The sequence below is a fragment of the Salmo trutta genome, chromosome 28, assembly GCF_901001165.1.
Source record: "Salmo trutta chromosome 28, fSalTru1.1, whole genome shotgun sequence".
Lineage (NCBI taxonomy): Eukaryota > Metazoa > Chordata > Actinopteri > Salmoniformes > Salmonidae > Salmo > Salmo trutta.
The window spans coordinates 15,781,284-15,806,085 of record NC_042984.1 but is presented as its reverse complement, the minus strand read 5'-3'; the positions used below and the strand labels follow the sequence as shown (position 1 = coordinate 15,806,085).

The 24,802-nt window shown below is 45.1% G+C and overlaps 1 protein-coding gene across 1 annotated transcript in view; it reads left to right on the top strand.

The window, feature by feature from the left end:
* Positions 1 to 995: 995 nt before the first annotated feature.
* Positions 996 to 24,802, top strand: part of LOC115165604 (pleckstrin homology domain-containing family G member 5-like) — a 105,972-nt gene continuing 82,165 nt past the window's right edge. The window contains exon 1 of the mRNA XM_029718817.1: positions 996 to 1,817. Coding sequence (XP_029574677.1) covers positions 1,733 to 1,817 — 85 coding nt within the window. The 5' untranslated portion in view covers positions 996 to 1,732. The remainder of the gene's footprint in view (positions 1,818 to 24,802) is intronic.

Genomic DNA, 24,802 nt, shown 5'->3' with positions numbered 1-24,802 from the left:
TCTTAATGGAGTGTGCTGTTCTATCTAGCCAGTGCAGCGTATATCCTGCTGGCTGAATAGCCATGTCATCATTCAGCCACGATTCTGTGAAACATAAGATGTTCCAGTTTTTGATGTCCCGTTGGTAGGATATTCGTGATCGTACCTCGTCTAATTTGTTGTCCAGTTATTATACGTTGGCGAGTAATATTGACGGTAATGGCACCTTTCCCACTCTCCTTCTCCGGATCCTTAAGAGGCACCCTGCTCTGTGTCCTCTGTGCCTGTGTCTGTTTCTCTGGCCAATTACGGGAATGTCAGCCTTGTCAGGGGTTCACAGTATATCCTGTGCTTCCTGCTTGTTGAAGAAAAAAATCATTGTCTAATCCGAGGTGAGTGATCGCTGTCCTGATATCCAGAAGCTCTTTTTTGCTGTAACATACAGTTGCAGAAACATTATGTACAAAATAAATTACAAATAACACGAAAAACCCCCACATAATAGCACACAATTGGTTCGACGTCCGTAAAACTACTGTCATTTCTTTCGGCGCCATTTTATTGGTACATATTTTGGGTTTTGCCCTAGCACTACACAGCTGATTAAAATAATCAAAGCTTGATGAGCTATAGGGCAAAACCCGAAACGTGCACCCATGGGTGGCCCCAGGACGGAGTTTGGGGAACCCTGTGACTAGACTAATCAAGTAAGGACCAATCAATCAAGGCACTATTGCATACATCAAAATGTATCCCTTGCTATAGAGACCATTAAAACTAAAGGAATGTTTGATTCAATTTAACAATATCTGATTATTGAAACACTATTTATTGTTTAAAGGGAAACATTGTATGTTTTTCTCCACTGTCTTTGTTAACAATGCTACAATCAAATTACGTATGCTCTCTTTGGCGCCCCTAGCTGCAACATTCTACCAACTTTTAAAGGGAAACACTAGAAGCTGGCCTGAATGAATGGAAGAGTTTTTTTGATGGTTGAAAATCGGAGGGACAGACTGAGACTAGGCGGGGAATTACGTTGCCGATTTCAAGTTGCTTCACTTGCGCGAATGCAATGTCGAAGACGTCAGTGGGCGAAAGTTGCAACATAGTAGTTGGTGCTTCTTTCACCTATGGTATAATGTATGATTAAAATAAATAGTCTTATTATCGTGAGCTGGTGAGAGGGAGGGGTGAACGCTACGGTGGTTGGACAATTCAAGCCTATTTAGGACGTGGACGTCGAAAATAATTATTTTCGTGCAGTAACAGGTTATTGCTGCATAGTGGAGTAAACCATAACAGCGTGTCCTTTTGTCATATTGCAGAATTTACCTTTAGGCGATGTTTATTACTTGCGTGAGACCTATTCTGCACCAGTCAGCCATTAGCCAATTCCATTTTGGTGGGAGACTGAGTCAGTCGTGTGACAGGTTAGTTTATTCACGAAAGGTTGGATTTATTTCAATGCATTGTTTTTTAACAGGTTGACTGCAGTGCTCTCAAGCGAACTTATCTACAGACAACGAATACACGAGCACGCACGGCGTTACAAAAAAGAACGACAGTGGTTTTGGGCGAAATGGAGAGTGATAAAATTGCACATTAAAGTTAAATGCAAACTTCAAGACCAGACCATCGGAATCTACCATTCATGGAGAACAGACATGAAGATGACCAACCATAGGTGATCTTCTCCTCCGGGGTGTGTTGTTGGTGAGTTTTCAGGAGAAGAACCAAAAACAGGACTTAAATGGTTCCAAACAAGTGGACCATGAATTCAGTTCTACAGCACAAGTCACCGCCAAGGAGTTGGCTTGGTCTCCGACTACGACTCAGTAAGTATCCTACACCAGACACTATCTTTTCTCTCATCTCTTCATCATTCATTATCATATACACAACATGACCAAAAGTATGTGGACACATGCTTGTCGAACAATTCATTCCAAAAGCATGCACATTAATATGGAGTTGGTCCTCCCCTTTTGCTGCTATAACAGCCTCCACTCTTCTGGGAAGGCTTTCCACTAGTTGTTGGAACAATGCTGCTGGGACTTTCTTCCATTCAGCCACAAGAGCATTAGTGAGGTCAGGGTATTAGGCCCGCAGTTGGCGTTCCAATCCCAAAGGTGTTCGATCGGGTTGAGGTCAGGGCTCTGTGCAGGCCAGTCAAGTTCTTTCACACCGATCTCTACAAACCATTTCTTTATGGACCTTGCTTCGAGCACGGGGGGCATTGTCATGCTGAAACAGGAAAGGGCCTTCCCCAACCTGTTGCCACAAAGTTAGAAACACAGAATCGTCTAGAATGTCATTGTATGCTGTAGCGTTAAGATTTCCCTTCACTGAAACTAAGGGGCCTAGCCCTAACCATGAAAAACAGCCCCAGCCCATTATTCCTCCTCCACCAAACTTTACAGTTTGCACTGTGCATTGGGGCAGGTAGCGTTCTCCTGGCATCCGCCAAACCCAGATTCATCCGTCGGACTTCCAGATGGTGAAGCGTTACTCCAAACAAGGCGTTTCCACTGCTCCAGAGTCCAATGGCGACGACCTTTTCATCACTCCAGCCGACGCTTGGCATTGCCCATGGTGATCTTAGGCTTGTGTGTGCGGCTGCTCGGACATGGAAACCCATTTCATGAAGCTTCCGACGAACAGTTGTGCTGACATTGCTCCCAGCGGCCGTTTGGAACTCGGTAGTGAGTATTGCAACTGAGGACAGAGTATTTTTTACGCACTATGCGCTTCAACACTTGGCGGTCCTGGTGCCACATTGAAAGTCACTGAGGTCTTCAGTACGAGCCATTCAACTGCCAATGTTTGTCTCTGGAGATTACATGGCTGTATGCTCGATTTATTACATCTGTTAGCAACTTGTGTGGCTGAAATAGCAGAATCCACTCATTTGAAGGGGTGTCGACATGCTTTTTGTGTATTATATAGTGTATTATCCATCTTTTGGTCTCACACAGTGTCCTTGAACTCATATGGTATTTATGACAATCTTGGCATCTATTCCCTTGTGGAATAATTTCCTTGGACTGATCTGGAGTCTTCCATTAGCCAATTTCATATAAAGGATGATGTATTTAAGAGACTTGCACATGGAGATTATTTTAGTCCAGGACTAGGCCTTACCTTTGTCCTGAAAACTGTCCCATAATGTCTGACTGTGTGTAGTGCTTACAGAGAATGCAGTAAGTTGCTTGGAGAAGACATGATGTTGCTTGGAGATGACATTATGTGGGCCAGACTCTGGTGCAGAGCTTTGGCCAAGTGTCAAGGCAGGTAAACAAGAACTTTGACCTCAAGCACCAAGTGTTTGCTTGACACAGTTCAGTCTGTGAGCTGACTAGATTACCAAGCCTGGCAAGCCAACACCTCCCCAAGTTGAAGACTGTCGTTGGCAAATGACCAGAGAACAAAATCATCACAGTTAGAGTCCTATGGGCAAATAATTTTGGTCTTGGACTCGAAAGCACCCAGATGATACGTCTGCTGAGAAACAACACTGTTGAAAGAGGAATCTGAATCTGGTTGTAATAACCAGATTCAACAATGTTATTGATAGCATTTTTCAAACATTTTGCCTTGACTTGCCAGCACACCTTCTCCCCAGCACTCATGTCAGAGGGCAGGGTAACGTTGCACTGGACAGCATTCATGACTTGAAATGTTTTTTTTAGCCTTACTTAACTAGGCTAGTCAGTTAAGAACAAATTCTTATTTTCAATGATGGCCTAGGAACAGACAGTCTTGTCTACTAGATATTCTTTCATTAATTACAATTCTGCAACAAGCATTTTCACACAATACTGCAACGAGCAGTCCGCTAGTTATTCTGCAACAATGCCCTCTTTTACCCTTCATCCTATAGGATGTACAGCCAGTATATTATAGTCTCAGTAAGTGACTGGGTTTGAAGTTTAGTAGCCTAATTGGTTGAGTCTGGAAACCTTCAATGTTCCACGCCACCAGGTCTTAAGCCTCTGCTCTTAAACACACTGGTCTAATCTGGGAACAGATGTCTTGTCTGGGCTCTCTGTGCACAAGCACAACAAGAAACAGCCTTATGGATAGAATTATGTACACACAGGCTACAGGATATTATGGACAAAATTACAGCCATCATAATTCATGATACCTATGTGTGTAATTTACTGTAGTTTGTTTGACAAGTGAAGTCACTACCAGTAGCTGCGTGTGTGGTTTTAGTGTATGATGTAGAGCCTGGAAGGTATGTTGGGAGGTTGTCAGAGTTCCATGCCATGGGTCTTTTAAGTTCTTTAAACCAGCGTGTCCCAAACTCAGTCCTGCTAACCCCAAGGGGTGCACATTTTGGTTTTTGCCCTAACACTACACAGCTGATTCAATTAATCAAAACTTGAGGATGAGTTGATTATTTGAATCAGCTGGTGCTAGGGCAAAAACCTAAACCTGCACCTATTTGGGTCCCCAGGACCGAGTTTGGGAAAGGCTGCTTTAAACACACTGCCTGGTTTAATCTGGGTGCAGATTTCTGTCTGGTGTGTTTAGGGGTCCCTGGCTCCTGGCTCGTTCTGGTTTCAATATCCTCCTTTGGACACATTCTACTTTTTCTTCTGATTTCCTTTTACTTTTCCTCCTTTTACTTTCCTGACACTTCCTGCTGCTGTGGTCTGCATCGTCTTGTGGTGTTTGTTCAGTTTTTTTCTTTATCTCCTCTTCCATAGCAGGAAAGGATTGCCCCATGGGTAGGTGAGTGACTGTTTGAACTCATTGCTTTTTCTTTGCATGATACCCATCTGTTCCAGAGCGTCCAAAGTTTGTGACTACCAGTGTGTCCATTTTTACTACTCAAGATCGGTCTGTGAAACTGCATGGAGAATGTTTTGACAGTTTAAAAAATGTGTTTAGTTTGCCATCTAAGTACGTGGACAGTTGCCCACTGTGGGAAAAACAATTTACAGTTCGGTGTTGACTATTTCAGAACACAGATAAGATTGATACGACTGATGTAGCTTACCTACTATTGTGGCAAATGTAGCATGGTTTTACACTAGGGACCAACCAGCCCCTTACCTTGAGTCATGTGAACGTGTTCACATTCACAGCTGAATCGACAGATGAAGTCATGGCCATAAACCTGCTCTCACAGCTGGACGCCCACCCCCCCTTGATCGTTGCATATATTTTCCTATCATCCCTCATCCCTCACAAAGCGCTCTTTAAAATACATGGGAGGGAATGGCAACCAAAGCTGTTGTCCTGTCGCTGTTGTCCTGTCGCTGTTGTCCTGTCGCTGTTGTCCTGTCGCTGTTGTCCTGTCGCTGTTGTCCTGTCGCTGTTGTCCTGTCGGTGTCGGTGTTGTCCTGTTGCTGTTGTCCTGTCGGCGTTGTCCTGTCGGCGTTGTCCTGTCGGCGTTGTCCTGTCGGCGTTGTCCTGTCGCTGTTGTCCTGTCGCTGTTGTCCTGTCGCTGTTGTCCTGTCGCTGTTGTCCTGTCGCTGTTGTCCTGTCGCTGTTGTCCTGTCGCTGTTGTCCTGTCGCTGTTGTCCTGTCGCTGTTGTCCTGTCGCTGTTGTCCTGTCGGTGTTGTCCTGTCGGTGTCGCTGTTGTCCTGTCGCTGTTGTCCTGTCGCTGTTGTCCTGTCGCTGTTGTCCTGTCGCTGTTGTCCTGTCGCTGTTGTCCTGTCGCTGTTGTCCTGTCGCTGTTGTCCTGTCGCTGTTGTCCTGTCGCTGTTGTCCTGTCCTGTCGCTGTTGTCCTGTCGCTGTTGTCCTGTCGCTGTTGTCCTGTCGCTGTTGTCCTGTCGCTGTTGTCCTGTCGCTGTTGTCCTGTCGCTGTTGTCCTGTCGCTGTTGTCCTGTCGCTGTTGTCCTGTCGCTGTTGTCCTGTCGCTGTTGTCCTGTCGCTGTTGTCCTGTCGCTGTTGTCCTGTCGCTGTTGTCCTGTCGCTGTTGTCCTGTCGCTGTTGTCCTGTCGCTGTTGTCCTGTCGGTGTCGCTGTTGTCCTTTCGGTGTCGCTGTTGTCCTGTCGCTGTTGTCCTGTCGGTGTCGCTGTTGTCCTGTCGGTGTCGCTGTTGTCGGTGTCGCTGTTGTCGGTGTCGCTGTTGTCGGTGTCGCTGTTGTCGGTGTCGCTGTTGTCGCTGTCGGTGTTGTCGCTGTCGGTGTTGTCGCGTCGCTGTTGTCCTGTCGCTGTTGTCCTGTCGCTGTTGTCCTGTCGCTGTTGTCCTGTCGCTGTTGTCCTGTCGCTGTTGTCCTGTCGCTGTTGTCCTGTCGCTGTTGTCCTGTCGCTGTTGTCCTGTCGCTGTTGTCCTGTCGCTGTTGTCCTGTCGCTGTTGTCCTGTCGCTGTTGTCCTGTCGCTGTTGTCCTGTCGCTGTTGTCCTGTCGGTGTTGTCCTGTCGGTGTTGTCCTGTCGGTGTTGTCCTGTCGGTGTTGTCCTGTCGGTGTCGCTGTTGTCCTGTCGGTGTCGCTGTTGTCCTGTCGGTGTTGTCCTGTCGGTGTCGCTGTTGTCCTGTCGGTGTCGCTGTTGTCCTGTCGGTGTCGCTGTTGTCCTGTCGGTGTCGCTGTTGTCGGTGTCGCTGTTGTCGCTGTTGTCGGTGTCGCTGTTGTCGCTGTTGTCGCTGTCGCTGTTGTCGCTGTCGCTGTTGTCCTGTCGCTGTTGTCCTGTCGCTGTTGTCCTGTCGCTGTTGTCCTGTCGCTGTTGTCCTGTCGGTGTCGCTGTTGTCGCTGTCGGTGTCGCTGCTGTCGCTGTTGTCGCTGTCGGTGTTGTCGCTGTCGGTGTCGTCGCTGTCGGTGTTGTCCTGTCGGTGTTGTCCTGTCGCTGTTGTCCTGTCGCTGTTGTCCTGTCGCTGTTGTCCTGTCGCTGTTGTCCTGTCGGTGTCGCAGTTGTCCTGTCGGTGTCGCTGTTGTCGCTGTCGCTGTTGTCGCTGTCGCTGTTGTCGCTGTCGTCGCTGTTGTCGCTGTTGTCGCTGTCGTCGCTGTTGTCGCTGTCGTCGCTGTTGTCGCTGTCGCTGTTGTCGCTGTCGCTGTTGTCCTGTCGCTGTTGTCCTGTCGCTGTTGTCCTGTCGCTGTTGTCCTGTCGCTGTTGTCCTGTCGCTGTTGTCCTGTCGCTGTTGTCCTGTCGCTGTTGTCCTGTCGCTGTTGTCCTGTCGCTGTTGTCCTGTCGCTGTCGTCCTGTCGCCCTGTCGCTGTCGTCCTGTCGCTGTCGTCCTGTCGCTGTCGTCCTGTCGCTGTCGTCCTGTCGCTGTCGTCCTGTCGCTGCTCTCCTGTCGGTGCTCTCCTGTCGGTGCTCTCCTGTCGGTGCTCTCCTGTCGTCTGGTCTCACCCTCACCATATCTTGCAGGTCTTATTAGCCTCGTTTTAGCTGGGCTGTTCTTCAGAGACCCAGACCTGTTGCTGGGGGATCTCGAGTTTGAGTTACAGGTGGCACAGAGACACTGCTTTTTACCCTCAGGGTGCTGGAGACACTCAACATCTTTCAGTCAGCTGGGACATGCGTCATTTGATAGCATCGACAAGACTATTGGGTTTTACGATGCAGTTATCAGACATTGCTCTCATCAGAGTGGACGGTATAGGCACATTTGAGGTCTATGAATTCAGTAATGGAATGATCCATCTGAATATAGAACAATATTGGAACGATCCAACTGAATGTGTGGATTTGATTCATGTAGGGCTTGTGCTGTCGTTCCAGCTGAACATTCTGTCTTCGTTTGGTATTTATTTTTTAAATTTGCTTTCACCTTTATTTAACCAGGTAGGCTAGTTGAGAACAAGTTCTCATTTGCAACTGCGACCTGGTCAAGATTAGAGGTCGGCCGATTAATCGGAATGGCAGATTAATTAGGGCCGATTTCAAGTTTTCATAACAATTGGAAATCGGTATTTTTGGACACCGATTCGGCCGATATTTATTTATTTATTTATTTATTTATTTATTTTTAATTTTTATTGTTCTTTTATTTTTATTTTTTACACCTTTATTTAACTAGGCAAGTCAGTTAACAAAAGCGCATTTGTGAAAAAAGCACGATTGTTGCACCACTGTACCTAACCATAAACATCAATGCCTTTCTTAAAAGACTTATGTTTAAAGGAACCACCAGCTTTCATATGTTCTCATGTTCTGAGCAAGGAACTTAAATGTTAGCTTTCTTACATGGCACATATTGCACTTTAACTTTCTTCTCCAACACTTTGTTTTTGCATTTTTTAAACCAAATTGAACATGTTTCATTATTTATTTGAGGCTAAATAGATTTTATTGATGTCTTTTTATTAACTTAAGATAAGTGTTCATTCAGTATTGTTGTAATTGTCATTATTACAAATACATTTTTAAAAACGGCCGATTAATCAGTATCAGCTTTTTTTTGGTCCTCCAATAATCGGTATCGACGTTGAAAAATCATAATCGGTTGACCTCTAGTCAAGATAAAGCAAAGCAGTTCGACACAACACAGTTACACATGGAATAAACAAACATACAGTAGAAAAATCTATATACAATATGTGCAAATGAGGTTGGATAAGAGGGTAAGGCAATAAATAGGCCATGGTGGCGAAGTAATTACAAATAGCAATTAAACATTGGAATGGTAGAATGTGCAATAGATGAATGTGCAAGTAGATATACTGGGGTGCAAAGTAGCAAGATAAATAAATAAATAAATACATACAGTATGGGGATGAGGTAGATTGGATGGGCTTTTTATAGGCGCAGGGATCTGTGAGCTGCTCTGACAGCTGGTGCTTAAAGCTAGTGAGGGAGGTAAGAGTCTCCAGCTTTAATTATTTTGTTTTTTGCAGTTCGTTCCAGTCATTGGCAGCAGAGAACTGGAAGGAGAGGCGGCCAAAGGAAGAATTGGCTTTGGGGGTGACCAGTGAGATATACCTTCTGGAGCGCGTGCTACGGGTGTGTGCTGCTATGGTGACCAGTGAGCTGAGATAAGGCGGGGCTTTACTTAGCAGGGACTTGTAGATGACCTGGAGCCAGTGGGTTTGGCGACGAGTATGAAGCGAGGGCCAGCCAACGAGAGTGTACAGGTCGCAGTGGTGGGTAGTATATGGGGCTTTGGTGACAAAACGGATGGCACTGTGATAGACTGCATCCAATTTGTTGAGTAGAGTGTTGTAGGCTATTTTGTAAATGACATCGCCGAAGTCGAGGATCGGTAGGATGGTCAGTTTTACGAGGGTATGTTTGGCAGCATGAGTGAAGAATGCTTTGTTGCGGAATAGGAAGCTGATTCTAGATTTAATTTTGAATTGGAGATGTTTATTTGTATTTATTTTTATTTATCCGTTATTTTACCAGGTAAGTTGACTGAGAACACGTTCTCATTTGCTGCAACGACCTGGGGAATAGTTACAGGGGAGAGGGGGATGAATGAGCCAATTGGAAACTTAATGTAAGTCTGGAAGGAGAGTTTACAGTCTAACCAGTCATCTAGGTATTTATAGTTGTCCACATATTCTAGGTCAGAACCGTCCAGAGTAGTGATGCTGGACGGGCGGGCAGGTGCGGGCAGCGATCAGTTGAAGAGCATGCATTTAGTTTTACTTGCGTTTCAGAGCAGTTGGAGGCCACGGAAGGAGAGTTGTATGGCATTGAAGCTCATCTGGAGGTTAGTTAAGTGTCCAAAGAAGGGCCAGAAGTATACAGAATGGTGTCGTCTGCGTAGAGGTGGATGAAAGAATCACCAGCAGCAAGAGCAACATCATTGATGTATACAGAGAAGAGAGTGGCCCGAGAATTGAACCCTGTGGCACCCCCATAGAGACTGCCAGAGGTCCGGACAACAGACCCTCCGACTTGACATACTGAACTCTGTCAGAGAAGTAGTTGGTGAACCAGGCGAGGAAATCATTTGAGAAACCAAGGCAGTTGAGTCTGCCAATAAGAATGTTGTGATTGACTGAGTCGAAAGCCTTAGCCAGGTTGATGAATACGGCTGCACAGTAATGTCTCTTATTGATGGCGGTTATGATATCGTTTAGGACCTTGAGCGTGGCTGAGGTGCACCCATGACCAGCTCTGAAACCAGATTGCATAGCAGAGAAGGTACGGTGGGATTCGAAATGGTCGGTAATCTGTTTAACTTGGCTTTCGAAGACCTTAGAAAGGCAGGGTAGAATAGATATAGGTCTGTAGCAGTTTGGGTCTAGAGTGTCTCCCCCTTTGAAGAGTGGGATGACCTCGGCAGCTTTCCAATCTATGGGAATCTCAGACGATACAAAGAGAGGTTGAACAGGCTAGTTATAGGGGTTGCAACAATTTCGGCAGATAATTTTAGAAAGAGGGGGTACATATTGTCTAGCCTGGTTGATTTGTAGGGGCCCAGATTTTGCAGCTCTTTCAGAACATCAGCTATCTGGATTTGGGTGAAGGAGAAGTGGGAGAGGTTTGGGTGAGTTGCTGTGGGGAGCGCAGGGCTGTTGACCGGGGTAGCCAGGTGGAAAGCATGGCCAGCCATAGAAAAATGCATATTGAAATTCTCAATTATAGTGGATTTATCGGTGGTAAGTGTTTTCTAGCCTCAGTGCAGTGGGCAGCTGGGAGGAGGTGCTCTTATTCTTCATGGACTTTAGTGTCGCAGAACGTTTTTGTATTTGTGCTACAGGATTCAAATTTCTGCTTGAAAAAGCTAGCCTTAGCTTTCCTAACTGCCTGTGTATTTGTTCCTAACTTCCCTGAAAAGTTGCATATCACGGGGGCTGTTCGATGCTAATGCAGAACGCCACAGGATGTTTTTGTGCTGGTCAAGGGCAGTCAGGTCTGGAGAGAACCAAGGGCTATATCTGTTCCTGGTTCTACATTTTTTTTAATGAGGCATGCTTATTTAAGATGGTGAGGAAGGCACTTTTTAAAGAATAACCAGGCATCCTCTACTGACAGGATGAGGTCAATATCCTTCCAGGATACCTGGGCCAGGTCGATTAGAATGGCCTGCTTGCTGAAGTGTTTTAGGGAGCGTTTGACAGTGATGTGGGGTGGTTGTTTGACCGCAGACCCATTACGGATGCAGGCAATGAGTTTTTAGGTCCGGTATGCTCTGGTTTGAGTCACGTTGTACAAACTGGCGAGAGCTTTCCGAGCGAAAGGTTAGCTGATGACTGCTAGCAGTGGTTAGCTGACTATTAGCAAGTGAGCTGGCTAGCTTCTGTTGGGGGATTCCGAATTTGAGGTGAATAATACTTTAGAAAAAACTGATCCGCACAACATTTGGTGAGGCGGGTTGCAGGAGAGTGTTTTGAAGTTGAGTTTTAGAAAAAATATGAAAAAGATATGCGAAGAAAAGATATAAAAATATATATACACGGGACACGACGAGAACAAAAGATGTCTGACTGCTACGCCATCTTGGATTAATGGTGTATAGATTAGATGGTCTGATTTGGATTAAAGTTGTTTTAATTATGCAAAGTGGCTAATGGATTTCAAACTCGTCCAAGGTCATCGTGGTGACTATTAATGGTAAACCACCATTGTCCATGCTCTTGGAGAGAACCACACCCTGTTAAATTGGCCTTGTGGCTTCCCTGCTCTTCAGAACATAGTGGATAATTACAAGGGGATAACTTGAGCTCATACACATGGTGCATCTTTAGGTTAGTAGACATTGGATGTAATGTTTACCTCAGTGTCCCTATATAAATAAAAACACACATACCACCCCATTCAAATGGCTGTTTATGAACATTAGAGCCCTAAGGCTGACAATAACCATATTTTCAGTGACCGAATAAGTGTTTTGATTTCTGTGAGGATTTCAGAGAGTAGACCCACTGCACTTTCAGCTGTGCCATTTAAATTAAAGGATTCTTTATATCAACAAGCTGAAGAAGGCAATACCAGTTTGTCCCTCTTAACTGGTGGTTTAACTATGGACTTTTAAATTGCATGTCTGATAGCAATTTTCTCCTCTGCGGGAAAGATCAAATCAAATGTATTTATATAGCCCTTCTTACATCGGCTGATATCTCAAAGTGCTGTACAGAAACCCCGCCTAAAACCCCAAACAGCAAGCAATGCAGGTGTAGAAGCACGGTGGCTAGGAAAAACTCCCTAGGAAGAAACCTAGAGAGGAACCAGGCTATGAGGGGTGGCCAGTCCTCTTCTGGCTGTGCCGGGTGGAGATTATAACAGCACATGGCCAAGATGTTCAAATGTTCGTAAATGACCAGCATGGTCAAATAATAATAATCGTAGCAGTTGTCGAGGGTGCAACAAGTCAGTAACACAAGAGTAAGTGTCAGTTGGCTTTTTCATAGCCGATCTTTGAGAGTATATCTACCGCTCCTGCTGTCTCTAGAGAGTTGAAAACAGCAGGTCTGGGACAGGTAGCAAATCCGGCGAACAGGTCAGGGTTCCATAGCAGCAGGCAGAACAGTTGGAACTGGAGCAGCAGCAGCAGCAGCAGCAGCAGCAGCAGCAGCAGCAAGCAGCAGCAGCAAGCAGCAGCAAGCAGCAGCAGCAGCAGCAGCAAGCAGCAAGCAGCAAGCAGCAGCAGCAGCAGCAGCAGCAGCAGCAGCAGCAGCAGCAGCAGCAGCAGCAGCAGCAGCAGAGAGAGCAGAGAGAGAGAGAGAGAGAGAGAGAGAGAGAGAGAGAGAGAGAGAGAGAGAGAGAGAGGAGAGAGAGAGAGAGAGAGAGAGAGAGAGAGAGAGAGAGAGAGAGAGAGAGAGAGAGAGAGAGAGAGAGAGAGAGAGAGAGAGAGAGAGAGAGAGAGAGAGAGAGAGAGAGAGAGAGAGGAGAGAGAGAGAGAGAGAGAGAGAGAGAGAGAGAGAGAGAGAGAGAGAGAGAGAGAGAGAGAGAGAGAGAGAGAGAGAGAGAGAGAGAGAGAGAGAGAGAGAGACCCCCCCATCCGATGAAACCCCCAGACAGGGCCAAACAGGTAGGATATAACCCCACCCACTTTGCCAAAGCACAGCCCCCACACCACTGGAGGGATATCTCCAACCACCAACTTACAAGGCCGAGTATAGCCCACAAAGATCTCCGCCACGGCACAACCCAAGGGGGGGCGCCAACCCAGACAGGAAGACCACGTCAGTGACTCAACCCACTCAAGTGACGCACCCCTCCCAGGGACGGCATGGAAGAACACCAGTAAGCCAGTGACTCAGCCCCTGTAATAGGGGTAGAGGCAGAGAATCCCAGTGGAGAGAGGGGAAACCGGCCAGGCAGAGACAGCAAGGGCGGTTCGTTGCTCCAGCCTTTCCGTTCACCTTCACCAGACTACACTTAATCATAGGACCTACTGAAGAGATATGTCTTCAGTAAAGACTTAAAGGTTGAGACTGAGTCTGCATCTCTCACATGGGTAGGCAGACCATTCCATAAAAATGGAGCTCTATAGGAGAAAGCCCTGCCTCCAGCTGTTTGCTTAGAAATTCTAGGAACAATTAGGAGGCCTGCGTCTTGTGACCGTAGCTTCACGTGTAGGTATGTACGGCAGGACCAAATCGGAAAGATAGGTAGGAGCAAGCCCATGTAATGCTTTGTAGTTTAGCAGTAAAACCTTGAAATCAGCCCTTGACTTAACAGGAAGCCAGTGTAGGGAGGCTAGCACTGGAGTAATATGATCACATTTTTTGGTTCTAGTCAGGATTCTAGCAGCCGTATTTAGCACTAACTGAAGTTTATTTAGTGCTTTATCCGGGTAGCCGGAAAGTAGAGCATTGCAATAGTCCAACCTAGAAGTAACAAAGGCATGGATACATTTTTCTGTGTCATTTTTGGACAGAAAGTTTCTGATTTTTGCAATGTTACGTAGATGGAAAAAAGCTGTCCTTGAAACAGTCTTGATATGTTCTTCAAAAGGGTCCCGTGTGGCTCAGTTGGTAGAGCGTGGTGTTTGCAACGCCAGGGTTGTGGGTTCGATTCCCACGGGGGACCAGTACGGAGAAAACATTTATGCATTCACTACTGTAAGTCGCTCTGGACAAGAGCGTCTGCTAAATAACTAAAATGTGAAAGAGATCAGGGTCCAGAGTAACGCCGAGGTCCTTCAGTTTTATTTGAGACGACTGTACAACCATCCAGATTAATTGTCAGATTCAACAGAAGATCTATGTTTCTTGGGACCTAGAACAAGCATCTCTGTTTTGTCTGAGTTTAAAAGTAGAAAGTTTGCAGCCATCCACTTCCTTATGTCTGAGACACAGGCTTCTAGCGAGGGCAATTTTGGGGCTTCACCATGTTTCATTGAAATGTACAGCTGTGTGTCATCCGCATAGCAGTGAAATGTAACATGTTTTCAAATGACATCCCCAAGAGGTAAAATATATCGTGAAAACAATAGTGGTCCTAAAACGGAACCTTGAGGAACACCGAAATTTACAGTTGATTTGTCAGAGGACAAACCATTCACAGACAAACTGATATCTTTCCGACAGATAAGATCTAAACCAGGCCAGAACTTGTCCATGTAGACCAATTTGGGTTTCCAATCTCTCCACAAGAATGTGGTGATCGATGGTATCAAAAGCAGCACTAAGATCTAGGAGCACGAGGACAGATGCAGCGCCTCGGTCTGACATCATTCACAAGTGCAGTCTCCGTGCTATGATTTTAGTTAGCTTTGCGACAGTATCAAAAAGAACACACACGGTCAACCCCTTTTTTGCGCCACATGGGTAGCGGGTAGCTGATGTACTGTTGTGTTGGATTGGGATGAATGTGTCTTCAATAGATCTGTTTACAAATGGCTTGTCCTATAAATGTTTGAGAAGATTTAATAATTTTTGCAGATTTAGTTTGTGTAAGGGAGGGTTGCTCTCTATATAGCGTCTCTAGTGGAAAGGGCTTCCTTGCCAGCCTGTGCCAAGGCCTGTTGCATTGTTTCTGAACGGCACATGCTCATTTGATGTAAAAGCACCACAAATACCAGGGTGCGGAGTTTATCTGCATCACTATATCTGTGTTTGGAGTCAGTGGGTGGGCTGCTGCGCTCTAAGCAGAGTCACTAGACAGGTTTGTGTTTGTATTTATTAGGGATCCCGGTTAGCTGCTGCCAAGGCAGTAGCTACTCTTCCTGGGGTCCAAACACATTAAGGCACTTAGATTACATATAAAACAGTACATCATATAACATTATTACACCACTACATATCTACAATAGAAAATGTATAATACCACCTGACAGCATCAAGAAAACGATGCACACGCTTCAATGGGGCAGAAGTTTGTGTTGTTCTTATTCTGGCAGGTCAGATAGCTAGCAACAATGACAAGAAGCTGCCATGTGGGGAATCGTAGGTGGCTAGTTTCAGCTAGTTTTATCTTGTTCTTGATGCCATGTCTTGTTTTGACTGAAGTCACGGCTATGCTAAATTTCACTAACTGAGACAACTAGTGCTCATTGTGAAAATGTTGCATGAAATATAGTTTACTACATGTTGTCAACAATCTAAGCCAACCCTGTCTATTTTGCCATATATATAGTAGTTGCAAAAATGTTGATTTTGTTGCTAAACAACCAACCTGTCTATAGAAGGCAACACAGGCCTGTGTCTGTAGGTAGCAGTCTGAATACTTCCTCTTGGACGGACAAGATTCCAGTTTCTTACTGTGTGGTGGTTCGGCACCCTTTTTTTGTCAGAACGTTAACTTAGGAGCGTGTACAGTTTTGTGTCAAATGAAAGCCATCTTATTTTTTAGTAGGGCATATACATTTTTCAACAATTGTGCATCTTAAAAGGTAGGAATAAGCTAAGGCTTTGATTTCTGATCAAACAGATGGAAAGGGGGTCTTAGAAAACATCTAGCAGAACATGGAGTGCTAGAGGACCATGAGAGAACATATTAAACATGAAGTGGTAGAGGACCATGAGAGAACATATTAAACATGGATTGGTAGAGGACCATGAGAGAACATATTAAACATGAAGTGGTAGAGGACCATGAGAGAACATATTAAACATGGATTGCTAGAGGACCATGAGATAACATATTAAACATGGAGTTAATTAGAAATGCATCAAAATTAGGGCTCGGTGATCCGTCAAATTAATTGGATGAATTAAAATTTGTTTTTGTGCTATATTCCAAATGCCTCTATCGTAAGAATCAAGTTTAAAAAAAAAAATATATATATATATATATATACTGCTCAAAAAATAAAGGGAACACTTAAACAACACAATGTAACTCCAAGTCAATCACACTTCTGTGAAATCAAACTGTCCACTTAGGAAGCAACACTGATTGACAATACATTTCACATGCTGTTGTGCAAATGGAATAGACAACAGGTGGAAATTATAGGCAATTAGTAAGACACCCCCAATAAAGGAGTGGTTCTGCAGGTGGGGACCACAGACCACTTCTCAGTTCCTATACTTCCTGGCTGATGTTTTGGTCACTTTTGAATGCTGGCGGTGCTTTCACTCTAGTGGTAGCATGAGACGGAGTCTAGAACCCACACAAGTGGCTCAGGTAGTGCAGCTCATCCAGGATGGCGAATCAATGCGAGCTGTGGCAAGAAGGTTTGCTGTGTCTGTCAGCATAGTGTCCAGAGCATGGAGGCGCTACCAGGAGACAGGCCAGTACATCAGGAGACGTGGAGGAGGTTGTAGGAGGGCAACAACCCAGCAGCAGGACCGCTACCTCCACCTTTGTGCAAGGAGGAGCAGGAGGAGCACTGCCAGAGCCCAGCAAAATGACCTCCAGCAGGCCACAAATGCGCATGTGTCTGCTCAAACGGTCAGAAACAGACTCCATGAGGGTGGTATGAGGGCCCGACGTCCACAGGTGGGGGTTGTGCTTACAGCCCAACACCGTGCAGGACGTTTGGCATTTGCCAGAGAACACCAAGATTGGCAAATTCGCCACTGGCGCCCTGTGCTCTTCACAGATGAAAGCAGGTTCACACTGAGCACGTGACAGAGTCTGGAGACGCCGTGGAGAACGTTCTGCTGCCTGCAACATCCTCCAGCATGACCGGTTTGGCGGTGGGTCAGTCATGGTGTGGGGTGGCATTTCTTTGGGGGGCCGCACAGCCCTCCATGTGCTCGCCAGAGGTAGCCTGACTGCCATTAGGTACCGAGATGAGATCCTCAGACCCCTTGTGAGACCATATGCTGGTGCGGTTGGCCCTGGGTTCCTCCTAATGCAAGACAATGCTAGACCTCATGTGGCTGGAGCGTGTCAGCAGTTCCTGCAAGAGGAAGGCATTGATGCTATGGACTGGCCCGCCCGTTCTCCAGACCTGAATCCAATTGACCACATCTGGGACATCATGTCTCGCTCCATCCACCAACGCCACGTTGCACCACAGACTGTCCAGGAGTTGGCGGATGCTTTAGTCCAGGTCTGGGAGGAGATCCCTCAGGAGACCATCCGCCACCTCATCAGGAGCATGCCCAGGCATTGTAGGGAGGTCATACAGGCACGTGGAGGCCACACACACTACTGAGCCTCATTTTGACTTGTTTTAAGGACATTACATCAAAGTTGGATCAGCCTGTAGTGAGCAGTGTGTGTGTGTGTGTATATATGTGTGTGTATATATATATATATATATAACACAACACAACATTTGGCTGCTTTTTCTCATTTTGTCTTTGGTCTTGTCTCCTTGGCTCCTTCTGTGCTTTGTTCAATGACTGTAGGCTGTGTGCACCTTCCCATTTTACACACACACACACACACACACACACACACACACACACACACACACACACAAAGCCCTTCACCCTGCCACTCAAAACAACGAAGAGATCACTTCTTCCTCTCTGACAAGCGGTTTCAACTTGCTTTTTGCATTTGCGGTTTGGTCCAACAGAATCGGTCATATGGACACTGAAACACATTGAGGCATTATTTTACTTTAATAGAGAAGTTGTCCATAGAGCTCCGAGACAGAATTGTGTCGAGGCCTAGACCTGTGGAAGGGTACCAAAAACATTCTGCAGCATTTAATGTCTCCAAGAACACAGTGGCCTCGATCATTCTTAAATGGAAGAAGTTTGGAACCACCAGGACTCTTCCTAAAGCTGGCCGCCTGGCCGAACTGAACAATTGGGGGAGAAGGGCCTGGGTCAGGGAGGTGACCAAGAACCCAAGCTCTGACAGAGCTCCAGAGTTCCTCTGTGAAGATGGGAGAACCTTCCAGAAGGACAACCATCTCTGCAGCACTCCACCAATCAGGCCTTTCTGGTAGAGTGGCCAGACGGAAGCCACTACTCAGTAAAAGGCACATGACAGCCTGCTTGGAGTTTGCTAAAAGGCACATAAAGACTCTCAGACCATAAGAAACAAGATTCTCTGGTCTGATGAAACCAGTATTCAACTCTTTGGCCTGAATGCCAAGGGTCACATCTGGAGGAAACCTGGCACCATCCCTTCGGTGAAGCATGGTGGTGACAGCATCATGCTGTGGGGATGTTTTTCAGCAGCAGAGATTGTGAGACTAGTCAGGATCGAGGGAATGATGAACGGAGCAAAGTACAGTTTTCCTTGAAAACCTGCTCCAGAGCACTCAGGACTTCAGACTGGGGCGAAGGTTCACCTTCCAACAGGACAACAACCCTGAGCACACAGCCAAGACAATGCAGGACTGGTTTCGAGACAAGTCTCAATGTCCTTGAGTAGGCCAGCCAGAGCCCGGTCAAACATCTCTGGAAGAGATCTGAAAATATCTGTGCAGCAACGCTACCCATCCAACCTGAGAGCTTGAGAGGATCTGCAGAGAATAATGGGAGAAACACCCCAAATACAGTTGTCAAGATTGTAGAGTCATACCCAAGATGACTCGATGCTGTAATCGCTGCCAATGGTGCTTCAACAAAGTACTGAGTAAAGGGTCTGAATACTTTTTTAAATGTGATATTTCAGTTTTTATATTTATAAATAGTCAATGTCAACTTGTTTATGCTTTGTCATTGTTTTTTTCCCCCCTCATTGATCTATACACAATGTAATACATTTCAGAATAAGGCTGTAATGTAACATAATTTGGAAATAGTCAAGGGGTCTGAATACTTTCTGAAGCTACTGTATAAGGAATTGTCAACTGGTTCTATTTCTGAGAAATAAGGTAGGCCTCATGATTTCAATATCTGAACAAAGTGGACGGGCTAGCATGCTGTTCAGTTGGAGACAGACAGGTATGTGTTCATAACAATTCATCTGTTCTACCTTGTTATCTAGCAACTAGATCCAAGTTGGCTAAACTTGAAATATAAAGATTAGATGGCTCCTCACTAGAATGTGGGCTTGTGCTTGAGAGACTTGAGTTAATTTGTGTACATTTTCTTATAATGCCTGCTACAAGAAGTTAGTTATTATAAGTGAATGTGTATTATGCGTGGTTCAGGTTAAATACAAAAATAAAAATGCTTTTTCTTAGACTCAGTGATTATTGTAAAAAAGCAGGTTAAACTATTTTGATAAAATAATTAAATCATTGGTGGGTCTTATGGTTGTGAAAGGATATTTGTTATTTATTTAGCCTTTTATTATGACTGGGAAGTCATTCTGAGACCAGGGTCTCTTTTACAGATGAGCCCTGCAGGAATACATTTAAATGCATACAATGAACAAAATGACAAAACATTAAGAAAAAACTGACCCATTTATCAACAGAGGTTTCCGATCAGTACTCTGAACTGACCAAGGGGGACCAGTACGTCTCATTTCAGAGGGCTCTAAGTTGTTTCAGATAAATGGCGCAAAACAACTAAAAGCAGCTTTACCTAACTCGGTGGAGACCGAAGGGGCCTCCAGTGTTATCCAAGCCTGAGACTGGGTTAGGTCATTTGTAAGTCTAAATTGAATTAGATACATAGGACATTTCTGCATGAGTGCTTTGTAGATAAACACAAGAAAATGCTGCTCTCTTACATAGAGGCCCAACCCACTTTTTGATACAAAACACAATGGTGAGTTTTATAATCATCCCAAGTAGCAAACCTAAGGGCACAATGGAAAACTGCATCTAGTGGTTTAGGTAGATAATATCCCCATAATCTAAAATGGCCTGGACAATTTCCTTCCTATTAACAAAAGTCAGACATCCTTTGTTTCTGTAAAATAAACCAACCTTGAACTTCAACTTCACCAGCTGTGACAGTTTTTAAATGACAGTTTATCATCAAGCCAGATACCAAGATATTTGTAGGAACTCGCTCAATTTGTGTATCGTTCAAACTAGTCATTACAATTCCAATTAATTGACATCTGGTTTATGGGGCCTAGGAAAAAAGCATGTGTTTTGTTTGGATTTAACACTAACTTTAGATCCAATAGTGATCTTTAAAGTGCTTGAAAACCAGACTTCAAATGGGAAAAGGCTTGGCCAACCCATGGAGCAATGGTACGAAACACTCATCTGCATACATTAATATATTTTCTTACAGCATATTATTTTTATATATATATATATATACAGTGGCAGACCACGTGTAATAACACCTGCACAGGATCGGTACATCCAAACATCACACCTGTGGGACAGGATGGCAACAACTGCCCGAGTTACACCAGGAACGCACAATCAAATTCATTTATAAAGCCCTTCATAAATTAGCTGATTTCAAAAAGTGCTGTACAGAAACCCAGCCTAAAACCCCAAACAGCAAGCAATGCAGATGTAGAAGCACCGTGGCTAGGGAAAAACTCCCTAGAAAGGTCGGAACCTAGGAAGAAACCTAGAGAGGAACCAGGCTATGAGGGGTGGCCAGTCCTCTTCTGGCTGTGGCAAGTGGAGATTATAACAGAACATGGCCAATATTTTCAAATGTTCATAGATGACCAGCAGGGTCATAATAATAATAATAATAATAATAATAATAATAATAATGGTTGTAGAGGGTGCAACAGGTCAGCACCTCAGGAGTAAATGTCAGTTGGCTTTTCACAGCCGATCATTGAGTATCTCTACCGCACCTGCTGTCTCTAGAGAGTTTAAAACAGCAGGTCTGGGACAAAGTAGCACATCCAGTGAACAGGAAATGGTTCCATAGCCGCAGGCAGAACAGTTGAAACTGGAGATGCAGCACGACCAGGTGGACTGGGGACAGCAATCCCTCCATCAGTGCTCAGACTGTCCACAATGGGCTGAGAGAGGCTGGACTGAGGGCTTGTAGGCCTATTGTAAGGCAGGTCCTCACCAGACATCACCGGTAACAACGTCGCCTATGGGCACAAACCCACCGTCGCTGGACCAGACAGGACTGGCAAAAAGTGCTCTTCACTGACGAGTCGCCGTTTGTATCACCAGGGGTGATGGTCGGATTCGCGTTTATCGTCAAAGGAATGAGCGTTACACTGAGGCCTGTACTCTGGAGCAGGATCGATTTGCAGGTGGAGGGTCCGTCATGGTCTGGGGCGGTGTGTCACAGCATCATCGGACTGAGCTTGTTGTCATTGCAGGCAATCTCAATGCTACAGGGAAGACATCCTCCTCCCTCATGTGGTACCTTCCGGCAGGCTCATTCTGACATGACCCTCCAGCATGACAATGCCACCAGCCATACTGCTCGTTCTGTGTGTGATTTCCTGCAAGACAGGAATGTCAGCGTTCTGCCATGGCCAGTGAAGAGGCCGGATTTCAATCCCAGTGAGCACGTCTGGGACCTGTTGGATCGAAGGGTGAGGGCTAGGGCCATTCCCCCCAGAAATGTCCGGGAACTTGCAGGTGCCTCGGCGGAAGAGTGGGGTAACATCTCACAGCAAAAACTGGCAAATCTGGTACAGTCCATGAGGAGGAGATGCACTGCAGAAATTAATGCAGCTGGTGGCCACACCAGATACTGACTGTTACTTTTGACCCCCCTTTGTTCAGGGACACATTATTCCATTTCTGTTAGTCACATGTCTGTGGAATTTGTTCAGTTTGTCTGTTGTTGAATGTTGTTACAGTTGAAGTCGGAAGTTTACATTAAAACTGGTTTTTAAACCACTCCACAAAAACATAGGACATCTACTTTGTGCATGACAAGTACTTTTTCCAACAATTGTTAACAGATGGATTATTTCACTTATAATTCACTGTATCACAATTCCAGGGGGTCAGAACTTTACATACACTAAGTTGACTGTGCCTTTAAACAGCTTGGAAAATTCCAGAAAATAATGTCATGGCTTTAGAAGCTTCTGATAGGCTAATTGACATCATTTGAGTCAACTGGAGATGTACCTGTGGATGTATTTCAAGGCCTACCTTCAAACTCAGTGCCTCTTTTTATTTATTTATTTATTTATATATTTATTTCACCTTTATTTAACCAGGTAGGCTAGTTGAGAACAAGTTCTCTTTTGCAACTGCTACCTGGCCAAGATAAAGCAAAGCAGTTCCACACATACAACAACAGAGTTACACATGGAATAAACAAACATACAATCAATAATACAGTAGGAAAACCTATATACAACATGTGCAAATGTGCTTGACATCATGGGAAAATCAAAAGAAATCAGCCAAGACCTCAGAAAAAAAATTGTACACCTCAAGTCTGGTTCATCCTTGGGAGCAATTTCCAAACGCCTGAAGGTACCACGTTCATCTGTACAAACAATAGTACGCAAGTATAAACACCATGGGACCACACAGCCGTCATACCGCTCAGGAAGAAGACGCGTTCTGTCTCTTAGAGATGAATGTACTTTGGTGCAAAAAGTGCAAATCAATCCCAGAACAACAGCAAAGGACCTTGTGAAGATGCTGAAGGAAACAGGTACAGAAGTATCTATATCCACAGTAAAACGAGTCCTATATCGACATAACCTGAAAGGCCGCTCAGCAAGGAAGAAGGCACTGCTCCAAAACCGCCATTAAAAAAGCCAGACTTCGGTTTGCAGCTGCCCATGGGGACAAAGATTGTACTTTTTTGTAGAAATGTCCTCTGGTCTGATGAAACCAACAGAACACTTTGGCCATAATAACCATCGTTATGTTTGGAAGAAAAAGGGGGAGGCTTGCAAGCCAAAGAACACCATCCCAACCGTGAAGCACGGGGGTGGCAGCATCATGTTGTGGGGATGCTTTGCTGCAGGAGGGACTGGTGCACTTCACAAAATAGATGGCATCATGAGAAGGAAAATTTGGTGGATGTATTGAAGCAACATCTCAAGACATCCGTCAGGAAGTTAAAGCTTGGTCGCAAATGGGTCTTCCAAATGGACAATGACCCCAAGCATACTTCCAAAGTTGTGGCAGAAAGGCTTAGGTATTTGAGTGGCCATAAATCCTATAGAATATTTGTGGGCAGAACTGTAAAAGCGTGTGCGAGCAAGGAGGCATACAAACCTGACTCAGTTACACCAGCTCTGTCAGGAGGAATGGGCCAAAATTCACCCAACTTATTGTGGGAAGCTTGTGGAAGGCTACCTGAAACGTTTGACCCAAGTTAAACAATTTAAAGGCAATGCTACCAAATACTAATTGAGTGTATGTAAACTTCTGACCCACTGGGAATGTGATTAAATAAATAAAAGCTGAAATTATTCTCTCTACTATTACTCTGACGTTTCACATTCTTAAAATAAAGTGATGATCCTAACTGACCTAAAACAGGGAATTTTTACTAGGATTAAATGTCAGGAATTGTGAAAAACAGTTTAAATGTATTTGGCTAAGGTGTATGTAAACTTCCGACTTTAACTGTATATTTAAATGTTTTTGGAAAATATGGTCACAAAAAAGATTTTACTGTCATTCTGTTACCAAACTTAAACTCAAACAGCGCAGATTTAAATGTACAGTGGAAATTAAAGTAGTCCTTGTGCTTAGATTTCTATGGTTTAACTTTGGAATCAATTATTTTTTTTGTTTGGCATACTTTCAGTAAAAAAATTGGCGTCTCAGCTTCATTCTGTTACCATGGAATTGTCCGGAGGCTTTCCTGGCACTGCTCTTTGCAGCTGGGTAGTGTAGGGTTAATCCCTGTACGATGGGCCACCTTTCTAAATATAACCCCAAACCACCTCCACATGGGCACGCATAAGCCCTTCGGCTCGGCTGCACTCCCTCTGTCAACACTCTAACACACTTTGTCTCCGGTACACACACAGACACTCCCCCAGTTACCGTTTTGTACCCTCACTCAATCAAACACTCAATCCTCCTAAAACGCCCCATTGAATTCTTCAAAGTTTACTGAGGAGATAATTCATATAGACTATATAGCCTTCTGGTAGTTGGTATGAGTGATTCCCCTGGATGAGCTACTTTACTGTAATGAATGACACCAGGCACAGTTTGCAGACCATCTTAAGTCATGAATATGGAGTGAATATGGAGTTGGTCCCCCCTTTGCTGCTATAACAGCCTCCACTCTTCTGGGAAGGCTTTCCACTAGATGTTAGAACATTGCTGAGAGAACTTGCTTCCATTCAGCCACAAGCATTAGTGAGGACGGGCACAGATGTCGGGAGATTAGGCCTGGCTCGCAGTCGGCGTTCCAATTCATCCCAAAGGTTTTCAATGTGGTTGAGGTCAGGGCTCTGTGCAGGCCAGTCAATTTCTTCCACACCGATCTCGACAAACCATTTCTGTATGGACCTCGCTTTGTGCACGGGGGTATTGTCATGCTGAAACAGGGAAGGGCCTTCCCCAAACTTTTGCCACAAAGTTGGAAGCACAGAATCGTCTAGAATGTCATTGTATGCTGTAGCGTTAAGAATTCCCTTCACTGGAACTAAGGGGCAGCCCCACCCGACTATTCCTCCTCCACCAAACTTTACAGTTGGCACTATGCATTGGGACAGGTAGCGTTCTCCTGGCATCCGCCAAACCCAGATTCGTCTATCGGACTGCGAGATGGTGAAGTGTGATTCATCACTCCATAAAATGCGTTTCCACTGCTTCAGAGTCCAATGGCGGCCAACATTAC